This window comes from Zosterops lateralis (genome assembly GCF_965231275.1).
Source record: "Zosterops lateralis genome assembly, chromosome: 3".
Lineage (NCBI taxonomy): Eukaryota > Metazoa > Chordata > Aves > Passeriformes > Zosteropidae > Zosterops > Zosterops lateralis.
This window is the reverse complement of record NC_139764.1, coordinates 16,413,623-16,437,964: the sequence shown is the minus strand read 5'-3', so window position 1 is coordinate 16,437,964 and position 24,342 is coordinate 16,413,623. Positions and strand designations below refer to the sequence as shown.

General features: G+C 44.2%; 1 protein-coding gene across 5 annotated transcripts; it reads right to left on the bottom strand.

The window, feature by feature from the left end:
• Positions 1-127: 127 nt before the first annotated feature.
• TRAF5 (TNF receptor associated factor 5) lies at positions 128-22,539 on the bottom strand. Of its 5 annotated transcripts, none has more exons than XM_083857456.1 (13): positions 16,490-16,949; positions 13,347-13,414; positions 10,903-11,033; positions 10,088-10,409; positions 8,905-8,962; positions 7,601-7,702; positions 7,086-7,250; positions 6,704-6,781; positions 6,250-6,324; positions 5,888-5,980; positions 4,778-4,918; positions 4,127-4,295; positions 128-3,589 (listed from the first exon to the last, which is right to left on the bottom strand). In XM_083857456.1, the coding sequence occupies exons 4-13, from the start codon at positions 10,297-10,299 to the stop codon at positions 3,012-3,014; spliced, it is 1,671 nt and encodes a 556-aa protein (XP_083713582.1). In that variant the 5' UTR covers positions 10,300-10,409; positions 10,903-11,033; positions 13,347-13,414; positions 16,490-16,949; the 3' UTR covers positions 128-3,011. The 5 variants fall into 5 exon arrangements, with proteins under 5 accessions (XP_083713582.1, XP_083713586.1, XP_083713583.1 ...); XM_083857460.1 differs by having other exon boundaries at positions 4,790-4,918; XM_083857457.1 differs by lacking the exons at positions 13,347-13,414; positions 16,490-16,949 and adding an exon at positions 22,481-22,539.
• Positions 22,540-24,342: the final 1,803 nt, after the last annotated feature.

Here is a 24,342-nt window from a genome sequence, read left to right as displayed (position 1 = left end):
AAACAAACACTCCACATCCTTAAAAGTCTGCTTCAATCCAGCCAAAAGGAATATAAGCCAACAGTCCCTCCAGAAGGGTGATAAAATTATTTATTCTTACATTAGTTTTATGTACACAGTAAAGACATTCGGCTAGAAAAATGCCTCAGTTGTAGTAGGAGCTATTCAAACAACTACAAACTATCAATAAATACATTAGAAACATTCAGTGTGCTGATGTAGAAATAACCTATGCTCTTTTGGTTACTTACCCAGTACAATATTATTGAAAAGTTTTTTTTTTGGTATTCATGCAACATCAAAATTCTTCCTGACAATTCATGCTATACAACGTTTGTTTTTTTTTTTTCTTTATTAGAAATGGGATGAAATTTTAAACCCTGTTTACAAGTAGTAAAAAAATCACTGAAAATTTTAACATAAATCTCTTAATTTCTGTACTAAAAAGAACCAATTGAAAGAAGGTTGTCTTTAAAAAAATTAATTTTCTCAACTAATTCTTTATAAAACAGGCAGTATTTCAAAAGGGGTGTTTCCATCCCCCAGGATGAATTTGTGCTTCAGAACTTCAAAAGGAACATTCATGGCAAAAACCTAAACCCAACCAGTAGGTAGAGGAGATATTGCAGTACAAACTGCCTAAAACCAAACATGCTTCCAAAAATCTGTCTAGGAAAACACGAAACACTTATCCACATCACTATGCCATCACCTATTCTAACAATTAGAAATGGAGTTGTAATAATACTTAGCTCTTCTCATGCTCAAACTTCTTCACAAACATTTAAATAGCCCTAAGGCTTCTGCAAGTATTATCATCCTCATTTTACATTTGGGGTGGTGGAGGCAGAAGGGGCTGGGAAATTGCCAGGAGACAGACCACACACATCCCTTTCATCTTGCCTCCCTTGCTTGTCCGAGTTCTTTATCACTTTCTGTGTTTAACACTCAATGTACTGGAGAGCCCCAGGACACAGGGATGGTACATTCCCATCGGTTATTAGTGGTTATTACGCAAGTCGTGTCACTTTGAAAGTTACATGACAAATATTAAAGTAATAATTGACGTGAAATCCAGGCTCAGGATTAATGTCACAGAATGCCACACCACTGTCAAAACAAGCCTGCTCTTTCTGTAACCAAGTGTTATGCCTAAATTGTTCTGTATTACAGCTGAAATGACTCTTGAAGTCAATGGTGGTACACAAGAATAAAATTTGTTCCTCACAATTTGTCCCTGGGAACATGGAAAGTCCCTATGGTGTCCCAGTACGTCTTGACATTGTAAAACAAAAAGGACTTCTAGATCAAAACAAAGATTTCACATGTGCCAACCCACCATGAGGTACAGATTACAAAGGTCTCTTCCCCTCCAACCCTGAGTTAGAAAATACATGTGTCTGAATTATGTCCTGAAAACCATATGGGAAAGTAAATGTCCAGCAATAAGACTGCAGATACAAAATGAAGTATTTTGCCTTCATCCTGGTATCAATCTTTGAATTATTTAGATTGTTATCAACATCCCACATGGGAAGGGCATTTTTCATTTTGCCACATTTGCCCTCCTGAATTTTCTATCTTACACCTTTCAGTCTGTGCCCTTTGATTTTTATCCTGCCTAGTTTACTCTTACTCTAAAACCAGCTTAGTTTCTTGCTGTCTCTTGATAAGCTTTAGAGCAAGGGGTAATGCCATGATGTTCCCCTACCTGGCCTGTAAAAGATGAGGGACGCAAAATTCTGCCACTTGTAATGACAAAATGACTGAGTATGCAAAATCACATCCCTCTACAGGCACCCAAAGGGCTTTAAAAAGGCACATATGTTCTGTGTCACTTGTTCCTCAGTGCCTGATCTTGATGGTTTTAGTGCATCTCAAACAAACCCTGTACAATACACACATTCCCTTGAAGTATTGAAGGAACTTGAAATAAAAATTAAGATCTTCTGACATTACAGCAGCTGTGTCATCCTTTAACAAATACTAGAGCTGCACTGACTGTGAAAATTGGATTTTTACAGCAACCTCACTCCCTAGTCCATTTTCCCCCTTCTTCCCCAAACTTCTAGGAAAGAGGAAAAGTGCATGTTACATGAGCTATTCCCCAAGCTCTTCCTGCCTTTTGTAGAGCTGATAAGGCCAGAAAACATCTCTTTTGCACAGATGTGGAAGCAAAAGGAGTTTTGCCCCTCTTCCAGCAGTGCAGCCAGGAGCTGGCAGGCTGGCTGAGTGCCCTGCCTCTGGCCATGTCCTGAGAGGTGAGAAGCACCTGCAGCTTTTGGCTTCAAATGGGGACTGTGGATGTTTACCACCAAAGGAAACCAGTCCCAAGGCACTAGGCAGGAATGGAAAGGACACAAGAAAGCTGTTGTGACCTGGGGGTACTCTGTACAGCTGAAAAAACAGGCTAAAAAAGTAAGAGGCATTGGCTCCTTTCTCTGGGCTTTCTGGAAAAACACAATTCAAACAAAAAAGATACAAGATACTTGGCAAACGTTTTCCCTGCCTAACTGAAGCCATTCTTCCTGCTTCAAAAATCCAGGAGATGGAGGGATCAAGACACATTGATTTGAATTTGCTAATGTTGAAATGTTTCCATTGCAGACAGATGAAATGCACTTGCATGTTTGGGCATGGCTTCACTTCTGTGTGAGGGAGTGGAGCCCACAGGCCTGCCTGGACTCCAGGGAATTTACGGGAGGAGGTTCATTTCCAAATGCCAGTCTGGTGATGGGAGCCAAGCACTGCCCCCAGCCTGGACTGAACCAATCTGGATCGAATGCATGTTTGCACCAACCTGGACTTCTAGCTGCCTTAAAATGCAGTCTTGGAAAAAAGAGTAGAAAAAGAAAGGCTGATGCTTTGGCAATTAATTATCTGTCCTGTAGTCCAAATCCATGAGACATTCTCAGCAACTTGACTGGTGGCAAGTTGCTGTTGCATGGCTGGTGTTCACCACAAAAGCAGTTCCTCATGCTTACAGCAGTCACACTGACCGAGCACACTTTTCACAATTCCTCCAGATCAGTTAGATCCACGACCACTTTCAAAAAGAGAGTGTCATCTCTGATGTAGGTGTTCTTTGTGTTCTCCAGGACGGCGTGTGGCACGAAGCGCGGGCAGCCGGAGGCGATATTCATTTCTCCATCTGGCCTTTTGAAACTGCTGCTGTTGGGGTCAGCTCTGAAGACTTCCACGATGTGATTTTTTTTCCCACTTTGGTCCAAAAGCATAAGTGTAACCTTCTGCTTGAAAGGCCACAGCAGCAGTGAGTCAAACTCGCCCCTCATGACCACGAAGTAGAGGGAGATGTGCGTTCCCTTTCCCGAGCCGTCTCCGTTCAGGTAGGCTCTGGCACACAGCCTGTACCCACAGCGGCTGGTGTAGAAGGGCTGGCTGGCTATGGACAGCACACGGCCTTCCACTGCCTCTTTTTTCTTCAGTTTGTAGTCTGTGATCTTCCAGATTAATTTCCCATTGTAGCACGTGCCTTCCAAAAGCTTAAATCGTTCTTCGTTCTTATTGAGCTGTGCTTTGTGAATGTTGATCTGGAGATCATGTTTGCTGGACTGATCTTCCAAAACAACTGAGAGAAGAGGGAAAGAAAAATAAATTTAAAAAAAAAAAAAAAAAAAAAAAAAAAAAAAAAAAAAAAAAGAGAGAGAGAGACATTTGGTAAAATAAAACTGTCAGAGCCCTGGATAAAATGAGCACCCAGACTCAAGCTGGCAAAACTGATCTACCCAAGCCTGAGTACAGGCTATGAACTGCAGCTGTTAACTTTTTAAAACTGTAATTGCAGCTGGTAGTTGAGTAAGAAAAGCTGGTAACTATAAATTGTGTTTGCCTGAATAGCACTACAGCCTCCATCACAGTGCAGGAGCCAAACCAAGGCCAGCTCTGTGGCTCTGCGGCCCTGCAGTGACACTGGAGTTCAGGAGACATCGTGCAGCGGTAAAGGCGGGAGAACACCGCACACACCATCACAGCTTGGTCTCAGAATGCAAGAAGAAAGCCCTTTCTAGTGAAGAGCTCCAGCTGACTGAGTGTAGCACCAGAGCCTCTATTTAGCCACAAGTAAATCAGCAAACCCTCCCACCTGTGCAGGAGAGTGCCAACATACCCAGGCGCTGGTCGTACGTCTCCATCAGGGCAATCTTCTGTTTCATGTTTTCAATGGTGTCAAACAGGGGCCGCAGGTCTAATTTACTTTGCTGCTGGTTTGCCATCTGTATTAGCTGTTTCACTTGTGATTCCAGGCGTGCAGACTTATCCAGGTGACTGGCCAGAGCCTTCCCAGTTCATGCCATTGGAAGAGATATCCATAAAACCAGATATTTGCTTTGAATCAAGATAGTGAAGTCTAGCACATCAGCTGTATCAATGATATGATACATTCGAAGTGTTCTGCTGGCTTAGGAACTTATCCCAGTGCCTCTTCATGATTAATTCAGCACATTTACAGACTGAGAAGCCATCCTTCTTTCAGAACCCATTCAGACTGCACCACTTCATTCAACTCCTTATTCAAATTTACACCTGCACATTTGCCTTGGGCATCTGACCATCATGATTTGTACAGTGCTTTTAGCCCAGATCACTTATCCAAACTCCTTTATTCATTAAAATGAAAAGACAATACCATATTGTAAAGAAATTAGAAGGTCTTGGGGAGATTTGTTATTGCTGTGCTATTAATGACAATTATTACTGGAGAAATATATTTCAGGATGCAAGAAAGCAATTGGTAAGAAAGGTAAAATCAATGTCTCACCTGAGTGCTTACCATCAAGTTGCTATTGTTACCATACAATTGTGTATACTGTCTGAATTCTTTCTCACACTTCTGAATGGCATCTGCCAGCTGCTGGATTTTAATCTCTTTACATTCCAGGCTCTTATAGAGGTCAGATATCTACAGATGGAAAAATCAAAGTATAAATGCTAAGGAACACCAAAGCATACAATGAAGAAATCGTAACATATGTGCCTATATATGAAAGAAGAAACAGTGGAAAAGCTTACAGTGCAAATCCTCTAAGTGAGCTAGATAGAGCATTCTGTAATTCACTATTTGTGAATAAGCAGTGGCAAGAACTGCACATAAGGTAATCAGACTTTTGAGTAGATCTGTGTGGCTCCAGGTGCAAAGAGGCTCCTATCTCTCATTCCTATCATGATGATCCATTCAGCTTTATAGTGGGATAATATATACTTACATGCACAGGTGCATGTGTGTTTCTGTGTGTATGTATATGCATTTTTTTCCTCTACTGAGGTCTAACCAGCAGAAGAGATGAGTCAGTGAGGGATACACACCTCAAAACCAAGTTTTAGCAGTTTGGGACTTATTTCTTGCATAAACAAGCAAAAAGTAAGTCCCTCATCAGCTTGGATTCATTCAGTTAACAGGACTGAGCCTACACCCAGTGTCTCCTGCTGGGAGCCAAAGAAGTGATCTTGAGCAGAGAGGTGCCTGCAGCTGGCTCTGCTGTCCTCCAGGCTGCCTCCACACAGAGCAGGTGACCTGGGCAGCTAAAGGCTGCTTTTTGGAGCAACCTGGCCTCTCAGTGAAACTTAAAAATACTTTATCTCCTTACCTCATATCCAGTGTAAAGCAGAGACTGAAAGCAAATGAAGTGAGCAATAGCAAGGGCTCTCCCACTGTGCCTGGCGGAGAATATAGGTGCCTGAGCACAGAGAGGTTTCCCTGTAATTGACTGGCTTCACTAGAAGAGCTTATTCTATCTTCTAAGGTGTGAAAAGACCATAAAAACAGTCTTTTAAAATGTACCTGAGCTAAATCAGGCAACAAATGTAGAATCTCATATCATCCTCTAACCAGTCAAGAACTGCTGAAGAGTGCTCATTAAATATGTCTTACCTGTTCTTCCAACCGGGAGTTCTTGTCTAAAATCTGCAGCATGTGTTCCCTAAGGGCACTGTTTTCATGTTCAGCAAGTTTCCCTCTTTTAACCTTAGTGAGGCAGAGAGGAGAAGTGAAAGAATAAAATAATAAGGTAAGCAGATTTTTGAAGCTATTGGTAAAAAATTTATTGATGCAAATATTCGAAATGTCTCTTTTATGCCTTGAAAGTGAGGGAAGGGCAGTCCTGATTATCTAGTATTTCAGCTTAGCCAGCAGAAATGGTTGTGAAAGGACATAATTTGGTTATTTCAATTATTCTGATTGGTTTGGGACACAAAGTCCAGTCCTGATACAGACAAAGATCTTTAAACCAGTACCTTTACATGACAGCCGTACTGCTTATATGGACAGTCCACTTCTGCCTCGGGACACACAGCGTGGTGCTTTTCAATCTGCATGTATTAATGAAGCAGTTTGTGATTAAATAAATACTTAGTAATTTGAAGCACTAATAAAATCTAAATGCCTGCAAAAAGGGTGAATAAAGGCCACTGTCATGACAACACCAATCACTTTACCAGGAAAACGAGTATTCAGAGTCAATAAGCAAGCCAGGTATTTTTCCATGCTGCAAAACACCAATGGCTTGCAGTGACAGAATAATCCAATTAAAAGATGGGAGATATATCCCTTTTAGGACGGAACAAAGGAAACACTTAGAGCGATGAAATTTTATTGGCATGGGCCAATGTGGTCTGCAGCATAGCTTTCAGTTTTCATAAATGTGTGTGATCTGCTGAATCACAGTATCTGAAAAAAAAATAATAGTACCTCTTTTTTCAGAATTATTTGTGAACAGTTTTGGAGACAAGGCACAGGATAATCAGGACAGTCATTTTTCTCATGGTTCTGAAGAAAAAGAAAAAGAACAGGGCAATGGCTTTCATTTTTGTAAAGCAGTATATACAGAGGAAGCTATGCAAAAAGTAATCCCAAACATACAAATGCAAACCTCATATCACCTTGTTGTTCATAAGAGAGCATCAATAATTTAAATATGATTTAAAGCACATTTATTATACTTTCTCCTTCAACTACTCAACCAAGTTTTGTTTCAGGAGTTAAGTGCCATTGCAATGCTGGAAACTTTTCACTCAGCAATATCAAGGGGAAACAGGTGCTATGAATTCCTGGGAATGCTTCATAATCTTACCTTTATGTTAATTAACACCACATATGTATTACAGTACTGGCACCTCTCTTCTCGGAATTTACAGTGCTGGCTCAAGTGCTCTTTCAGGTCTTTGCGAAGAATTTGGTCCTGACATCCATCATTAGTGCACTGCATGCTTTCAAACAAACACTGCAGCAGATGCTCCTGCAATGCACACCAGCAGATTAAATAGCAAATGCCCAGTGTGATCTGGCACGTTTCCTCAAATCAACAATCACCTAAGCATTCAGAATATGAATGAACACTGCTATTTACAAAGGCTGCATAAAGCAAATGGTTCTTATTAGAAAAAAAAAACAACCCTAAGGCAAAGCTGGAACAAGCTAAAAGCTGTAATAATATATGCTACTTTCAGTGTATAGCTGTCATAATCTTTGTACTTGAACCACATTGCTACAGTAATTCTGAAGACAATCACGGGAATTTAGCTGAACATAAATACACAGAGCTGTCATGAAAATCAAAGGCTTCAAAATTTGATCAAGCAAACCAACCTGATATCGTCCCAGAATTACTTTTGAATTGCAGTCAGGGAAGTTTTTGCAGAACACATGCAAGTTGAGAACTTCTCTTTTACAGCAGTTGTCTTTGAATACCTGCAAAGGAAGCAAACCAGCCTTAACAGGCAGTCACATGGGATGTTATAAATAATATAAAAGAACAAAACATCACTACAGATCTTCTGGGTGTTTAAGTGTCAATGCCTTAATTGTGAGTATGGCTCTTGACAATTCACATTGAAAATTTGTATTAAAACTACAAATTAAACAATTTACGACATTTCTAGTAAGCATAGGGTTTTTTTTTTTTCCCTATGTAGTTATTCCACAGATGCTGATCCATCCCACAACCAGCAGGACTAGTAGCACAGGAGCTGTATAACCACTGCCAGAGCCTGCCTGGATCTAGAAGAAAGCAGCTGCAGCTAACAGGCCCCAAAGGCCAAACCAGCTCTGTGCATGCTCCACTATGTTCAAGCAGTGCCTTTGGGAAGGAGGCAATGCTGAGATAGCCTTTCTGTCACCTCTGAGAAGCAGCACTCTTCTCAGCTGTGTGTGCAGAAGCAAATGAAGCCCCCAGAGCAAACTCTCAGCCTTATTTAGAGATCTTCCCGCATTGTTGTCATCAAAATTTGCAAGAAATAGAAGATGGCAAATAAAAAGCAAAAATCCTGTGGGCAGTCTGATTATAATTTCCTATCAGGACTAGGAGAGAGAGGAAGGAGACATTTGATTTCCCTTGAAAATTTCTGGCAGGACCAGTATACAGTATATTTTTAAGCCTTGGAATACAAATAAGGACAAATGAATCCATTATAAAACAAAACAACCAAAACCAACAATAGCTTGCAAAATAAAGAGGATGAACTTCTCTTTTCCTCTAAAAGTTACCCAAAAGTGAATTAGATCTTCAGGGTTAATGAGATCTAATGGAGATAGTAAAGAAAACAAATTTTAGCCAAGTGAAAATGAAGACAATCAGATAAGATATCCCAGCAGGGTAGGGCACTTAAAAAGCAAGTCAATAAAATCTCCATAAAAAGCCAGACATCTGGTGACTTGAGGAGATTCAAAGCTTTGTGATTCTTCAACACTTTGCTGGAAATACAGAAGACTAAAATGAAATAACTTTAGAACATGAGGTATAAAATTAAGCTTTAGCTAGACACCCATAATTCCTTCCTGGGAAGCATCATTGAGTACACTGCTTCCTTCAGCATTATTTCAGAGACAAAAACCTGCTCTGCCCTGAGGTCTATGTAAATGCTGACTGCTGAAATAAAGCTATAGCCACTTACCTCATGCATTTTTATTGTTTCTTTGTCGACAGGACAGGTGGGTACTGCATTTAACTCTCTAGATCAAAAGAAGAGTCGTGTTAACCCACAGGAAATTCAATTTATTTTATGAAATTGGGCTATGCTATAATCTGACTCTGACAGAAGTCAGAAGTAGATAGCATAAAAACAAAACAAACAAAAAAAGTCCTTTAAAACCACTTTAATCTGGCAACTACACAGCCAAATTCTGCCCACAGCTCAAAGAGGGCATAAAGCATTAACTGTGAATATGTAACAGAAAGCAGAGCTTGTCCTAAGAGTGTTCAATGTTAAAAACCACAAGATGCTTTTTAATTAAGAAGACTTCATCACTCTTTGACCATCTGCAGCTCACAAATGTCATATCTCAAAAAAATCTCATTGTGTGCTTTAAACCCAGCCTTTGTCTATTAGAAGCAGTGCCCTCTTTGCTAGACCAGTAAAAGGAGATCTAATGGCTTCTTTCTTAAAAGGCTTCCAGAAATCCTGCAATAGGCAGCAGAAAAATAGAGGCAGTGCACAAGGGAGGCAACCCAGAGACAATGCAGCAAACTTGAAGCATCTAAAACTCACAAAAGGTAATTAGTGACATCCATCCACATAAAGAGGCTCCTCAGCAACCTTTCCAGATGAAATCCTGCCCTCAGGTACACCAGAGAGTCCATAATGTATTCCCAGACAGGTCTGGGGGGTAAACCCATTTGTACCAAGCAAAAGAGATGCCAGCAGCCTTGTGATCTGACTGCAGCATCAGGTAATATTAACATCAGCTTTATAATTCTGCTAAATTCAGAGGAATTATACAGAAGCAAATGAACACAGCTTAATCTAACCACCAGCACCAAACACCGTGAGACATCAATGCAGCAAATTCCTCTGAAGAGTACAGTGGCAGACAGACAGACCACAGCAGCACCTCACACAGTAGCAGTATCAGCTTACATCAACAGTTTTTTTATGCTGACTTCCCGGGTAAGGTCTTTAGAGACACTTTCAGAACACTGGGCACACAGTCATGGGAGTTCAACACAGCTCTTCCATTGACTCCCTCAGCCTCTCACCGGTCGATAATATTATTATGGGACTCACTGCTGATGTAGGTTGCTTTTTTTAAGAAAGGAACCAAGGGGAGCCTGCAGACACAGGAGGAGTGTGCTCTCACCTCAGAGCAAGGATGCACTGCTGGCAGAAGCGGTGCCCGCATCCCGTCTGGTGCGGGTTGCGCAGCACCCGGCGGCAATAGGCGCACTTGTAGCGCTCCTCCAGGCTCTCCACAAACCTGTAGTCGGCCTCGGGCTCGAAATCCAGAGAGCTGGTGCTGGAGTTCTGCCGTGTGAAGGTGCCTGAGGGAGCGGCGAGTTCCTCACAGGCCATGGGAGCTGCTCTGGGAAGCGAAGCGGACACAGGGAGAAGCTCTTCAAACACTCCCTGGCAGCCCTGGGCTACCGCTGGCAGCAGGCTGCGGCTGGCAGGAGGGCTCTCATCTGCAGGAGGAGACAGATTTCAGAGGGAAACACGGTGCCAGCTATGGAAGAAGAACAATAAAACACTCGCAAAACCACAAAACAAAGATTGCGCTACAAGCGTCAAAGCTCACTGCTCTGGAAAAGAGCTTTTCATAATCTGAAAATTATTCCACAGAACTGAGATTTTAAATTGCTCCACAGAACTGAGATTTTTATGGTTTGCTTGGTTTTTGATTTTTTCCTCCATTATTTATTTATTTATTTATTTATTTATTTTGGTTGTTTTCCTGCAGCAGTTGTGAGTCTTAAAAAACTGCAAGACTCTCAGGCACAGCTGGGGAAAGCAGAGGCCAAACGTCTTGGCCTTAATGCTCACCGGAAAGTGTCCAGTTCATAAAGTAGAGCCCACCCACATGAAGTTACAAGTTCATTGCACTGGTTCAAGAAGGAGATGGCTTTGTGGTTCACAAGAAGGAGCATACAAAAAAAAAAGGTGGCAGGGGTATTTTACCTTCAGTTTAGGTTATAGGAGTTGAAGCCTCTTAACTTGACATCTTTCTTTTTCCTGTTGATCATTCATTTCTAGCAGTAGACTCTTATTGTACTTAATTATGTGCACGTTTTTGGCTATATTAACTCTGTCTGAAAAAAGTGGTGGGAAAAAAAAACAACAAAGAAAAGCAGGGTTGCAAACAGAAGTGTGAAGTAAGTTTTTCTTTCAACCAACCATAACCCATACACAGCACAGGAATGCAATGTTAATTTTCCAACAGGAAAAACCATCAACATTTGTTCCAATCCTCCAATCCTTAAGTCACAAACCTTGAGATTTGCCACCAGTCCCTCAACGTTGCAGTTGGGTGTTTTTTTTTTTTTTGTGGTTTGTTTTTTTTATTTGTTTGTTTGTTTGTTTGTTTTTGCAAGTAGCTGAAGCTCTAGAGCCACTCTGGTTGGCATTTCTTGCACCTTTGCACTCAGAAGATGTTTTCCTTACAGGACTGTACAAAAGCACAACACACCTGAGCTGCCAGATCATCTCTTGAGGGAAAGTGCTCAGTTTTACAGTTGTGCTGTAGGACCACCTGCCCTGTCTGGAGTCACTGGAGTCCCTGGCATCAGCATCTCTCTGAGAGCTCTCACTCATCTCTCCTGTAACGTCACCGAGGGCATTTGCTGTTTCTGGAGGGAAGCAGGGCCAGCACATCACCATTCCCAACCTCGTGTCTGGCATGAAACAGTGTGCCCAGCACTGACACTCTCCCCTCCCTCCCTCCCTCCCTGCTGCAGTGGCCACCTGGCCCACGAAAGCAGCAATTAGTGAGTGAGCTGCCACAGAGCACCTCGGGCTTCAGAGAGCAGCATCCGCTTTCCTTTCTACTTTATCAATCCAGACTGGGCGAGGAAATCCTGCGGACAGATAATGTGCCTGATTCAGAAACACACCAAAGCACTTAACCAATTAAAATGTATTCCACAGCCGACATTTAAGTGCTCCTGTTACTCAGCACCCTTGTTAGTGGTTGTACAGAGTATTCACCTCCCCAGCTTATGAAGAGTCTCCCTGCCTTTCACCAGGCTGAATGTCTGACATACTCCAGCACAACTGATCCCCTAACGTCAGCAGCCCTAAGGAATATGAGCCTTAATCATATTCCAGCTGTTTAAGACTTAATATTCCAACAAGAGTTTGCAAATTACCCTGTTTGGTCCCTCCAAAATGAACAGCCTTCTGCTTCAAACCAGACATGGTTGTCCGTTTGCTTCTTTCATTTTTAAACAGCTGATCTTTCCTCCTCTGAAAATGGGGGTCCCAGTTCCCTGACACCTAATAAGGAGCAATTCTATTTTCCTCACATCAACCAGAGATGACAAAATGCAGCCAGGAGGGATTATCAGCCTCATGTCTGGGCTGCCTCGGTAGCAGATGCCAGCAGCAGAGTGTTCCTGCTGCTTCTAAGGCAGATGGAGAGCTGTCACCATTAATTTCCAGAGCATGGACCACCCACAGGATGAACTGCCTAAGAACTCACTCTGCCCTGGGTCGGTGACAACCCTTAAACAAGTTTCCTTCCTCTCTCTTATTACTGCTCTCTCTCCTGTTTACTTGGCATCCAATTTCCCAGTCCTATTACACTCCAGCACTTACCTCATCTGATGGTATGGTTTAGCAAGCTAATGCTTTAGTGTGTAAAAACACACTAAAATAAAATCAATGACAACAACAAAAATTGTATGGTTTTTACCCATTTTCCCTTTAGGGATCTTCCTTAACTCCAGAAACTCCAGCTGGGGTGACATGCTTTAGGAAAAAAGTTATGGGACACATTAAAAAGAAAGAGTCAGCAGCCCAGAATTCCATCCAGAAACTCCTCCAGAGCTCTCACTGCTCATTAAATCAACCAAAATCACTCCCATTTCTTTCTGCAAGGAGCACTCTGCTGTGGTACACCACCTTCCAACTCTTGCTGAAATGAGAGCCTATGTCTCTTTAAACACCTTCATAACACACCCAACCCAGATCCTATTCCTAAAAATGGAGGCTCTTGGCATCTCCAAGAAAGCACCTCCTCCACCTCAGCCTTGCCCAGGACAGTATTGCACAGCTGAGGGCACCTCAGGGCATAGGAAAAAGCAGCCCAGATGAAAGGGGAGGCTGCCTGCTCAGAGGGCAGAGTGGAAACCTCCGGGTAACCAGAAGATGAGGGGGTTCATCACTGCTGCCAGCCTTGCAGGAGCTTTGCTGCAGGGCTTGCAGCTGTTCTGCTGGAAGAAATGGGCTGCTCCAGGAGGGGCCCTGTGGATAGCAGTGCTTTGCCCAAGCTGGAGAGGTGCCCGTGTGAATCAGCTGGGGAGGCTCAGAGGAGCTGAGAAACAGCAGCCCTGTGCCAGCCAGCACTCGGTGGGATGTGATCCAAACCAGCCCAGGCAACGTGTAATTCCCATCCCAGCACTCACCAGGGAGTCAGGGCGGGTTGCAGTAGCTCTGCTCCTACTTCTGGCTTCCAGCACACGGGCTCTCTGAACTGAAACCAAAGGGAAACCATCAGGGGGAAAAGTGCTGTTTTGTGACAGTGAGAGCACCCGAGGGTTATCTGAATCAATTTCCTGCTTACGCTGATGCCTGGCCAGCGTAGGTAGGGGCTGAGGCAGCTTTCACTTCTGTCTGCTCACAGCTTCCAGCAAGGGGAAGGTGTCCTGCCTTTGTGCATGCTGCAATTTTTCAGCACATGCATGAACTGGTAATGCTGGTTTAAAATAGCAGAGAGCAGCAGGCTTGTGCTGCATAATGATGTGATAGACACAGTGCACGCTGTAAAGGGATTTTCACTGCAACTCCACTGCAGCAGCACACACACAAAAACCCCCAATCTATGGAGACTGAAAATCTACACATTAAAAAAGAAAGGATTTCCCTATGCTAAAATAAATAGAATTAATTCTGCCCACACATAAAAAAGTGGTATGAATCACTAGAAGGTAAACCCAAGTCCTATAAACAGCTACCAATGAGTGGGAGCTCAAAGGCAGTGCAGTACAAAGAGCTCCCAGCTGCACCTTCCCACCACTTCAGCATCCCAGCCCTGCCTGCACCATGAGCTGCACAAGCCAAATGCTTCTGGAACAACTCTTTCCATGCAGATGCCTTAACCTCACTGGAAATAATCCAAGTGGGAGAATTCTCATAACAAAAATAAAGTTTATAAATTGGGAGCTATCCTGTTTTAACTACCACCACACCAAAGTGAGCCCAAATATTTTCCAGTAAAATGCTCCACACTTAGAATTGCTTCTTGTTCAGAAACTGAGCAGAACATAATACTGAGAAAAATCAGCATGGGCATGACTTACTAGAATATAAAATGGCATCAACATTTTAAAGCCATGTTCAAACAGCTCCCCTCCAGCACTGCTGCTCTCTATCTACAGCACCAGCAGTCAGAATGAGAGAGGCTGTGTGAAACCTTGATATCACATTGAACTACTGTGGACAGATTAACTTCTTCTAGTCACAAAAACATAGTTTCTGCACACAGGAAAAACCATTCCTTATGATGTGCTTGCTTTTTTAAAAGAGAATATGTTTTTCCTGTTTTCTCTCATATGAAGCCAAGCCCTCCTGAAAGGTTAGCACATTACCCCAGGAGCTGTGAGTGCACCATTAGAGCCAAAACTTCCAGGCACAGTCACTGGGTGCCACCATGTCTCAGACTGAGAAGGGAAAATATCCAGGTTGGTATCACAGATTTGATCATCACACATGGACAAGGATCCCTGGTCCTGCCACCCTAGAAATGGGGCTTCTGCCAAGTTCACTGCACAAGGGGAGGGTGATGCCCAGCCACCCTCCAGGACTGGGGTATTCCCAGTAAAATGCACCTTCCTCACTTACCAGCTTCCATGTCATACATACCACAGGGCACAGAAAAAAGGTTATGCACCTACCTTTCTGCAGCTCTAGTTCAGCTCTGTTGCTTTGCCCTAAGACACTTGGTAGGGACAAGTTTTAGAAGGTGCCCTGTCCCTCCCTCCAAAATTATCTACCTTTTATGGTAGATAAGAACTGTCTTAGTCACAGTGGGAAAAGTTTTGTCAAATTTAGAGGTCAAAGATCAAGTCACTTCATTGGGAGGTAACAGGCAGGAACAGGTTGGAGTGGAACACATCCTGCATTAAAACAACCCTCTCCAAGCTGCTTTATAAACTATTAAAGTTCTAAACAGACTAGCTGCCTCCAGTACTTTTGAATTAAAATAACAAAGTTGTATGATTTACTACGCTAAGGCCCTCCAAAACCCCACTATTCTGGGGACAAGAAATACATGCCCCAACTCAACACACAGAATGGAAGAGATGACAGTTTGCTAAAGAATGACTAAAAGTATGTATGCAGTTTGAGATATATATTTCAGATATAGCAAATTATATGGCGTCATATGAAACCAGGAGATGATGACATCTGACATCACTGGGGGATCATCCTTGTCCTTTCCAGCCCCAGAAGAGTTAGAACATTTTGACTGCTGACAGCAAAACACCCTTGCAGAGTCCCTGTGTGGGAGAAGGACCCTGGCTGCATCGTGTGTGTCCCCCCAGCACAGAGGCTGAGGAGGGAAAGGATCCTCTATTGCACCAACCCAGGTGCCAACACTCACTGCCAACACTCAGGGCTCACTCCCACTTCACCTGGCAGTCAGCAAACCCCAGGAACTGCTCTGCTGTTGTCCTAATCACTTAAAAGCTGCAGGGCAGTGACCAGCTGGTCCCCAAGAGAGAGTAATTCTAACAGCAACAATTTCCTATTGGATATGTGCCTGAGCCACTCCAGGGGATTCTGCTGCAGAGGACAGCAGAATAAATGTTTTCTTTTGTATACAGGCACCACTACACTATTGAAGCTCCAATTGTAACATTACCTCATCCTCAAGGCACAGTAAAAGCTTACTAAGCAAGCATCAGTTTGCTCATCTCCATAGGCAAATTTTCACAAAGCAGAGTAAGACAGTAGGGTTTCCTTTGCATAGAGGTACAGTCAAGCATTACAATAAATTCCCTTAAGACTAGATTCATCAGGGTTTTAAGACACAGGTTACAACACAGCATTTAAATTTTTTTTAATACACTCTTCAAACTAATGAAGTGTTTCTAGTGCTAAAGCAGCTTTGATTTTACAGCCAGTTTACTTATTTGCTACATCTACTGTTTTTGCTGGAGGTTCTAAAAATAATTAATTAATTAATTTTGCATTATCAAGAAATCTATTTCTAATCAACACAATATTGTTATGCCTTAAAATAACCTCATTCACAGCTGGAAAATAACGTTGTTGCCATCACTTCTGTGGCAATCCCTGAATGTTTTATCACCTTCCCAAGCACCAGCAGAAATCTCGGTCAGAAGGCACTGCCCCTCACCCCTACGACATCGCAGCACCACTTTGCCGGTTCAGGGGGTGAACTTGTTTCCCGAGATGTTTTTGGGTCTGCAGCCTTCCCCCAACCCCTGCCAAGCCCCTGAATAGCCCTCCAGAAATGAGAAATCATTCTGGCAAAGTTAAGCTCCTGCCAGCATTAACAAGACACGTTTTGGTAAAGCCATACCTGGAAACTGTAGCTGGTCCTCAACGGGGAGAAAATGAGAGAATGAGAGAGACAGAGACAGAGAGAGACAGAGAGACAGTGTACCAGCATGAGCTTTGTGGTTAACACAGCAGTACGAGCATTTTAAAACAGCAAGGGAGTGGAAATCCCCCAGAGCAGCTTTGAAAAGATCATGTATAAAAATGTTTTAGAAGTGTTAGGATAAAAGGCAAGCCACTGAAAAGCATTTTGCCTTACTGCAATGATGTAGGGACTGCAGATTTTACCATCTGGAGCAACACAAGGTTACCAAGGACGTTTCTTACAGTTGGAATCCAAGATATGGAGTAGATTTCACCTTCCACAAAACTGGTGAGTGATGTGATCAAAGAAGAAGTACAAGGACAGCAGGAAACACCGAAAGACATAAGAAAGACCCAGGTCCAGTCCTGTGAAGCCCTCCACAGCAAAGCCGGGTGAACCCACCCATTGCAGGAAGTGAAGTGGCAGCTCACAGAGGAAGCAGCACGGGCTCAGTCACATCAGCTCATGCCACAGGCTGCACAGGCATGTCACATTCAAACAGAACTCTCCAACGGAAATAAAGTCCATTGTAAGAAAATAAACATTTTATTTGGTTTTGTAATAACTTAAGTGGCCATAAACCCTAATGGTTTTGTAGTCTGAACTTAATTGTGCATGCAGAATTCTTGGCAGCCTCCATCTCCCTCTTTCTGCATCAGCTTCCCTTCCCAGTCCAAAATGTGCTGCCCTCATGGCAGTGCCTTAGGCTCCATCTCTACCTCCACTCTTTCTTTACCCTCCTCTGCCCTCCCCCTTTGCTTTCTGGTCTCTTGTTTTCTTTTTTTTTTTTTTTTTCTTCCTTTCCTAAAGTAACCTACTCTATTTTCTCTGAAAGCAATAATTTTAAGTCTCCTGTTATTTAAAATACTAATTTTCCAAATAAAGTTTCTGTTCTCTTTTGTACTTAATGCAACATATACCCTCTTTAGCCTTTTCCCTTTAACTGAGCTTTCTCCCAAAGCATTTCTAACCTATTTCAATTTCCATCTCCTCTCCCAGGAGGTATCTCAACCTGCAGCACGTTTTCCTGAACCTTCCATGAAGCTCTGGAACAGACAAATCATTGCATCATGAAGTCACTGGCAAAGGGAAAGGCACCGATTTGCAGTCATGCTGCTTCTTTAAGGGATCAATTAAAATTGATTTGAGTCGCATTTCTCAGCACAGCCTAAGCTCCCTTCTTAAGGGAGTCAAGGTTTTTAACCCAGAAGGTGTCCCTTTCATCCCTGCCATCAGCACCTGTCCTCAGGTTGCTTCCTGGTCAGGCTGTAGTCTACACACCTGTGCCACCAGGCTGGCACCAGAGGAGCACAACAGCTTGTACACAGGCTTTCCTTGAGCCTGGCAGCTCTGAGGGAAGGGCACATCCAGCTGGATCTGTCAGGAGGAGGCAGCGCTGCAGAAAGTGTACTGCTCTGCAAGCACAGCTCCAGGAAGCGCCATCTGCTTCTGGGAAGCTTTGGGGAAAACCCCAAATGGAGAAGTTGAGTGGGAGCAGGATCTTCATTTTAAACAGTTTGACTCTGCAGATGAGTAGAGAGCAGTGGGCCAGTGTTATTCTTCATGAGCAGCCCTTGACCTCCTCCAGCACCAAGCTCAGTGATGAAACCCTGACCAAGTTTCAGGCAAACTCAAGGGGATGAACTTGAGTGAAAAGACAGAGAGCAATAGCATTTAGGATACAGAATGAAGAAAGAGACAGAAAAACAAAATAAAGAAACAAAAGTTACTGGAAAAAAATAACAGTGAGGGACAGAGAGCAAGACAAGTAACAGGCTTTAATTTTTTATCTTTTAGTGTACTGAAACCCAAGTGAGTCCTCACATTTCCTAACAAATAATTGGCCATTACAAATTTTGCAGAACTAGGTCTTTGGGGCTTTCAAATTCACATCTCTTTCTCTGCCCTACAGGGACACACTATTCATGACTTCAGCTGATTTGACCATTCAGTTGGTTTGGCCATGAATATCTATTTAAGGCACGAGAGATTCTTGGTTTTAATTTTCCACGCCCAGACTCTTTGACTCAGTCTTTATAAAGAACTTTACCAGCATCTATACAGAAATCTATGAATCAACTCAATGGTTATTCATCTGAATTACTAGGATGACCTCAAATTTTTTTAACACATGCATGTGCCTGATGACATGTAGACTCACATTTTTCTAGCCGCAGCTGTCACTGAAAATGTAACTGCTAATGTAAAAACCCACATGCTGTCAGGGACCCCAGGAACTCGCTGTTGGGAAAGTGCTGACAGCAAAGATTGTCACCACTTTCTTTTCTTGAAAAGAAAAAAAGAATCAACAGGAGAAAGGATGTGTTCTTAAAAAGTCCCTCCCATGAGGACAGGCTGGAGATCTACAGAGATAAGAACCAGGAGTGGTGCTTTCCCATGGCCCCTTCTCCAAACACAGTGGGCAGTGGAAAGCTGTGCTGCTCTGCCTAAGCATCCTGCCACAGCCAGGCAGCCACAGCATTTTTTTTGTTTCTTTCACAGGGCCATATTCCAGTTTCAAGCACATGGATATAGCATATGAGACTGTGAACATATGACTTAGCACAGTTCTAACCATTTCATGTCTCAGAGCAACTACTTGAGGAAAAACTGCTTTGTGGATGGTTTCTAACCTTGAGGTTTGGTTAGTCACTAGGTGGCTTTCCATAATAATAGTAAGTAACTTTTACATTTTGAAACAATCTTCTGCGAAGTAAGTTCACAGCAACATACTTACCCATACAGAATCCCTGTATGCAAATGTCAGTATATTATACACAAAACTTGCTTTATCAGTCCCACTCCCAGAGACAAAAACGTGGTTAATTACAGAGCACTCTGGGCAAGCCCATATCAAAACCACTGTGGTTTAGGTGCAGACAGTTTCTCACACACTTGTGCATTTGTTGCAATATTAAGCACGGGAAATTGGAAATTTTTACAGCAGTTTTATTAACAATACAGCATGACTCAAATTTCCTCACTTTCCCGAGCCCAGCCACACAGCAGGGTAAAGAGGTTACCTTCTTTCCCGGGCTGAGGGAAGTTAGTGGAACAACTGCACACTTGCAGCCCAAACTGATAAGGGACTCATGACTAACAGGGTGATCATTAACCCTTCACAGTTATTGCCAATAAATTTGGACAGAAAAGCCCCAGAAAACAAAAGAAGATGTTCTGAAATCCTCACCTCAGGGCCCAGACCCGGGGCAGACTGGCTGTAGGGTGTCCCAGCCAGCTGGCTGGGTCCTGCAGCAGCATCCTCGGGCTGCCACACTGCTCTGGGCAGGGAATGCTGCCAGGAATGGAATGTCTGTGAGACAACAGAACCTGAATCCCTGCAGCCACCACCAACTGTCTCTGCAGCATCAGGAGACCAAGAAAATTACAACTCACACAGACTCCCTGAAAAAACAAAGAAAGGAATCTCTCTCCATTGCCAGATGATTCCTGATGATGAATTATGTCTATTTATGCAAAATCAGAGGGTCAGACAAAGAACTGAAGAAGACAGAGGGCTACAGGATAACTTAAAGGTGGGCACAAATAAAGTCCAGGAGATGAAGTATCCTACAAGTCTGCACCAGTGAAGGGATTTTGCAAAGTAACCCAAGCAATACCAGGCACAGAATGAAGAGCTCCTGACCTGTTCCACAGCTTTGCCAGCTGTGTAAGAACTGCTCCTGAGTTAGGTGTGGTGGTTATTTTCACCTCTGTGGTGAAATAACTGCCTGGTTTCTGCCTTCTGCACTTCCCTGAATTCCTTTTGTCCCAAGTCTACAAGAGCAGCTTTCTAGCTTTAAAATCTTGTCCCCTCCTGGGTGTGATTCCTTACCCTCTAGAAACTCCCTAAATACCCTGTGAGCACCACAAGCTTTTCCTTCTTCCTTCATGGTGTTATTGTGAATCTTATCTTTCAGCAGCTGACAACTCTTCAGTTTCTAACCCTAAAGTTTCCTGCCAGGTACTCACAGATGTGCCCCATCACCACAGACCATCTTCCTGCAGAGGCTGAACTCTCAGCCTCTCCTCTGATACATGGGCTGTGGATGATGACCAGCCCAGGGGTGGCACGATGACTCCAAGCTTCCCCCACAGCCCTTCTTCTGCACAGCCCATGTCCCAACCTGATACAACCAGACCTTGTTCCACTCAGCTCCATCTCTCTCTCAGGCTTTAAGTGTTAGATCTTCACAAGACCTCACCCACCTCTCCTGCTTCATGTCTCTGTATGACACAGTATTTCTTGTCTGCTAACACAAATAAAACTGTCATCCATCACCATCATCTTCTGGTTTTTACCAAACTGTGGGTTTGAGTTGGAAGGGACCTTAAAAAGCATCTTGTTCCAACTACCTGGCCATGGGCAGGGATACCTTCCACTAAACCAGGTTGTTCAAAGCCCCATTTGGCCTGGCCTTGAACACTTCCAGGAATGAGGACAACACTCATTTCCAAACACTTAACACATTTCTCTTGAAATGTAATATTTTACTTACTTATCCACACTGTGTGCCGCCACAGGGATCATTTTTCTAAGCCACAGGTACAACCACATCCCCTCTCACCATCCCTCCACTTTTCCACTGCACCAAAACCTCTTCACTTTCAAAGCCTGTTCTGGTCTCCCTCCCCTTGTCCCTGCATCACCTCCAATGATATAAAAATTTCCTCTCTGTTCAAGCAATGACAATAGGCTCCACTGCCTCCTTGTCATGTATTTGAGCAAGTGTGTGCTGGGAGGGCAGATTTTTTTTTTTTTCGAGAGCTATTAGCAGGCTATTCTACTTCAAATCACTTCTACAAGATCTCCCTTGCCAAGCAGCTGGGAACAACCGGCTTCTGACCATCACAGAGATCCAGAGGGTCACACTGTCTCCTATTGCTCCCCTCCCTCCTGATGTGAAACTATAAACTCCCTTCAGCTGAGGGATGTGGTTCTGCCTTCTGCTCGCAGAGGGGTCCTCAACCACAACAAACACTTCTCTGCTCAACAGAAATAAAACAAGATAATCAAGGCTATCAGCAAAGGAAGTTTTCCTGGGTGGTTTTAGGCAGAGTGCCACACATCACCACCACACCTCACACCCAGCTCAAAAGCAGTAACACAGCACAGTCCTCAGACAAAAGAAGATGAAGTGAAAAACCAGCCAGGCCAAAGCTCATGCACAAGGGCATTCCAGAGTACCCCAATTTCACCTTCATGGCTAAGCCTGCATGCTCTGTGTGCAATCAGCAGGGGAGTTTAAAAATACAGCTGTTCCTGCTGCCAGCCTGGAGATGTGCCTGACCTGAATATACCCAGCTATTTTTAGCACATCACTGCACTCCTTTCAGCCATCCCGTATTTATAAAGCGGAAGTTATGAGGAAAGTTGTTCTTGGCTGGCACCGGGAAGGCGCAGCCAAGCCAACAATAGGCAAAGCAATTCAAGAAGTGCCAACAATAGGAGCTCCTCATTTTTCCTTCTAAGTATGAAGAGTGTTGAAAACGTTTGGTTAAAGCCTGCTGCCTCAAGATGCTCCCAGAGTGCTGTTAATCAAGGGAAATCAGAAGACTCCCCGCACAAGCACAGAGGGGAGATTCCCTCCCTGCGGCAGCATTCAGCTGACACCAGCGGGGATGCTCGTTACAGCTCCCTGCAGCCTGAAAAGCTCAGAGCTGCAAAGATATTCTTCATTCATCCATCCGAGCAGTGCCGGCTTTGTGTCCTTCCCAGCCCCAAAGATTCCGACCCTGAGTCCAGCTCAGGGGAGGCACCGGGCCCACCTTTCCCTGCGGCATCCCCAGGGGGCGGCGGCGCATCCCGGTCAGGGCAGGGCTGAGCCCGGCTCCGGGGGAACCCCGCGCCACTCCCGGGGCTGCAACTTGGGCTTTGCCACCCGGGCCTCCCCTCCGAGCGGGGGAAAGCGCCCCGCTCAGACTTACCCCGCCCCGCGGAGCTGGCAGCGGGACTTCGGGGAGGTGTCTCCGCCCGCCCGGCCAGCATCCCCCGGTACCTGTGCCGGCGCTGGCCGCGCTCCCAGCCGGGCCCGGGCCCGGGGCCGCCGCTGCCGGCGGGGCGGTGCGGGGCGGTGCGGGGCGGGCGCGGCTCCGTGCGCGGCTCCGGCGGGCGGGGGGCGCGGCCAGAACGCGCTACCGCCACCGCCCCCCCCGCGGGCGGGAGCCGCTTTCGGTTTCATGGCAACCCCCGGGCGGGGAGACCCCGGCGGCGCCCCCGGGCTGGGGGAGGGAGCAGCGGCGTTCCCCCGCCTCCCGCGGGACCGCAGCGCCGGCAGCCGCGGCCGGGGAAGGCTCCCCGCTGCCTCCCCAAGGCTTTTACCGGTGGGGGCCGGGGAGTTTTCCAGGGGGGTAAAGGGGAGCGGCGGCGGGGCTGGGGCACTGCACTCACTGCAGGGAGGGCAGGCAAGGGCTCTTCCATCATTTACACCTGCCGGACTGAAAGAGCGACACAAATGCCACGCTGAATAGGCAAAGGACACGGACATACCACATGCCAGTTATTAGGTGATATTATCATATTACTATTACATGCCAGGACTACTGGCTAATGACCCGAGACGTGCCGAAGGGCTCCTTACAAAGGCAGGGAACGCCGCCCTCCTCCAGACAACAGCGCTGATGCGGGGACTTTGCTGCCTGTTCTACATCAACTGCTGTTGCACTTTGTTCCCTTTCACATTAAACCATTTCTAGGAAAACCAGTCTCTAAGGAACACTCCATCCCAGCACACGCACAAAAGCATTAAGGCTAGCAAAAAAAAGAGAAACAATTGGGTCGCGTTTATCTGGATTATCTTCAAAGGAGCTCTAAAACCAACACTAATAAAATGGTTTCAGAAAGATTCTTTTGCTAAAATGACTCAGAATTGTCACTCCCGAGGGAGTCGGTCCATAGTGCATTGGGAGCCCAGTAAAGATGTTACTACAGGAGGCACTTTTAAAAACATTCCTTCTTGCAAAAATCAGCTTGGTTTCTTTTTTTTTTATTAGCTTTTAGGAATACCCTGATTAGTCTGGGTACTACTTGCCAGGAAGTTCACAGGTAGATCCATCAGAACAATAAGCATTGTTTCTGTAATTAAATATTTATAAAATTAAATCAATACTTTAGAGATGGGATCAGGTTTCCAAGTTGGTCATTGGCTGCATTATCCTCCCATAATTCCCCAGAACAGTGTTTTGTGGGGATGAAGATTTGTCAATTAAATCATCAGATATCAGGGTGCAGGCATTAGTTTAAAAATCCCTCTTCACTTAAAGTTCAGTGAGTGTAACAGGAGGCCTGGTCTGCATTAAGACAAAGTTGCACCCTTGAAAATGCAGTAGAGATCACAATCCCTGAATCTCAGTGCTTCCGCTTGAGCCAATCCAAGGGAAAACTGCCAAGCCAGTAACAGCAATGAGGATTTATTGTGCTGCCAAGTTGTTTTAGTGTTCAAAACTGCAGTGAAAAAGAGCTTTAAGATTAAAGAACTCACAGCACTAAAAAGTAGCACCCTTCACTAGTGGTGAAAATGAAGTAATTATTTTCCAAAGTTGTACTTCAGAATTAATTTTGAGGATGTCTGTTCTATAGAAGGAGGCATCTGCTAATTAAATAGTTCAGATACTATTGCCTGTATTTTCTGCTTTTCCTCCTCAGCTAACTGTACATTTTTGATGCCTAATTCATCAGCAGTGGACTATGAGTAGTGTTAAAGAGTTCATGTTTGCCTTTATATCTCGTATACAACTACCTAGGATCTTAAAGCAGATGTCTAGCCCATCAATGCCTGGTTTTAACTCAC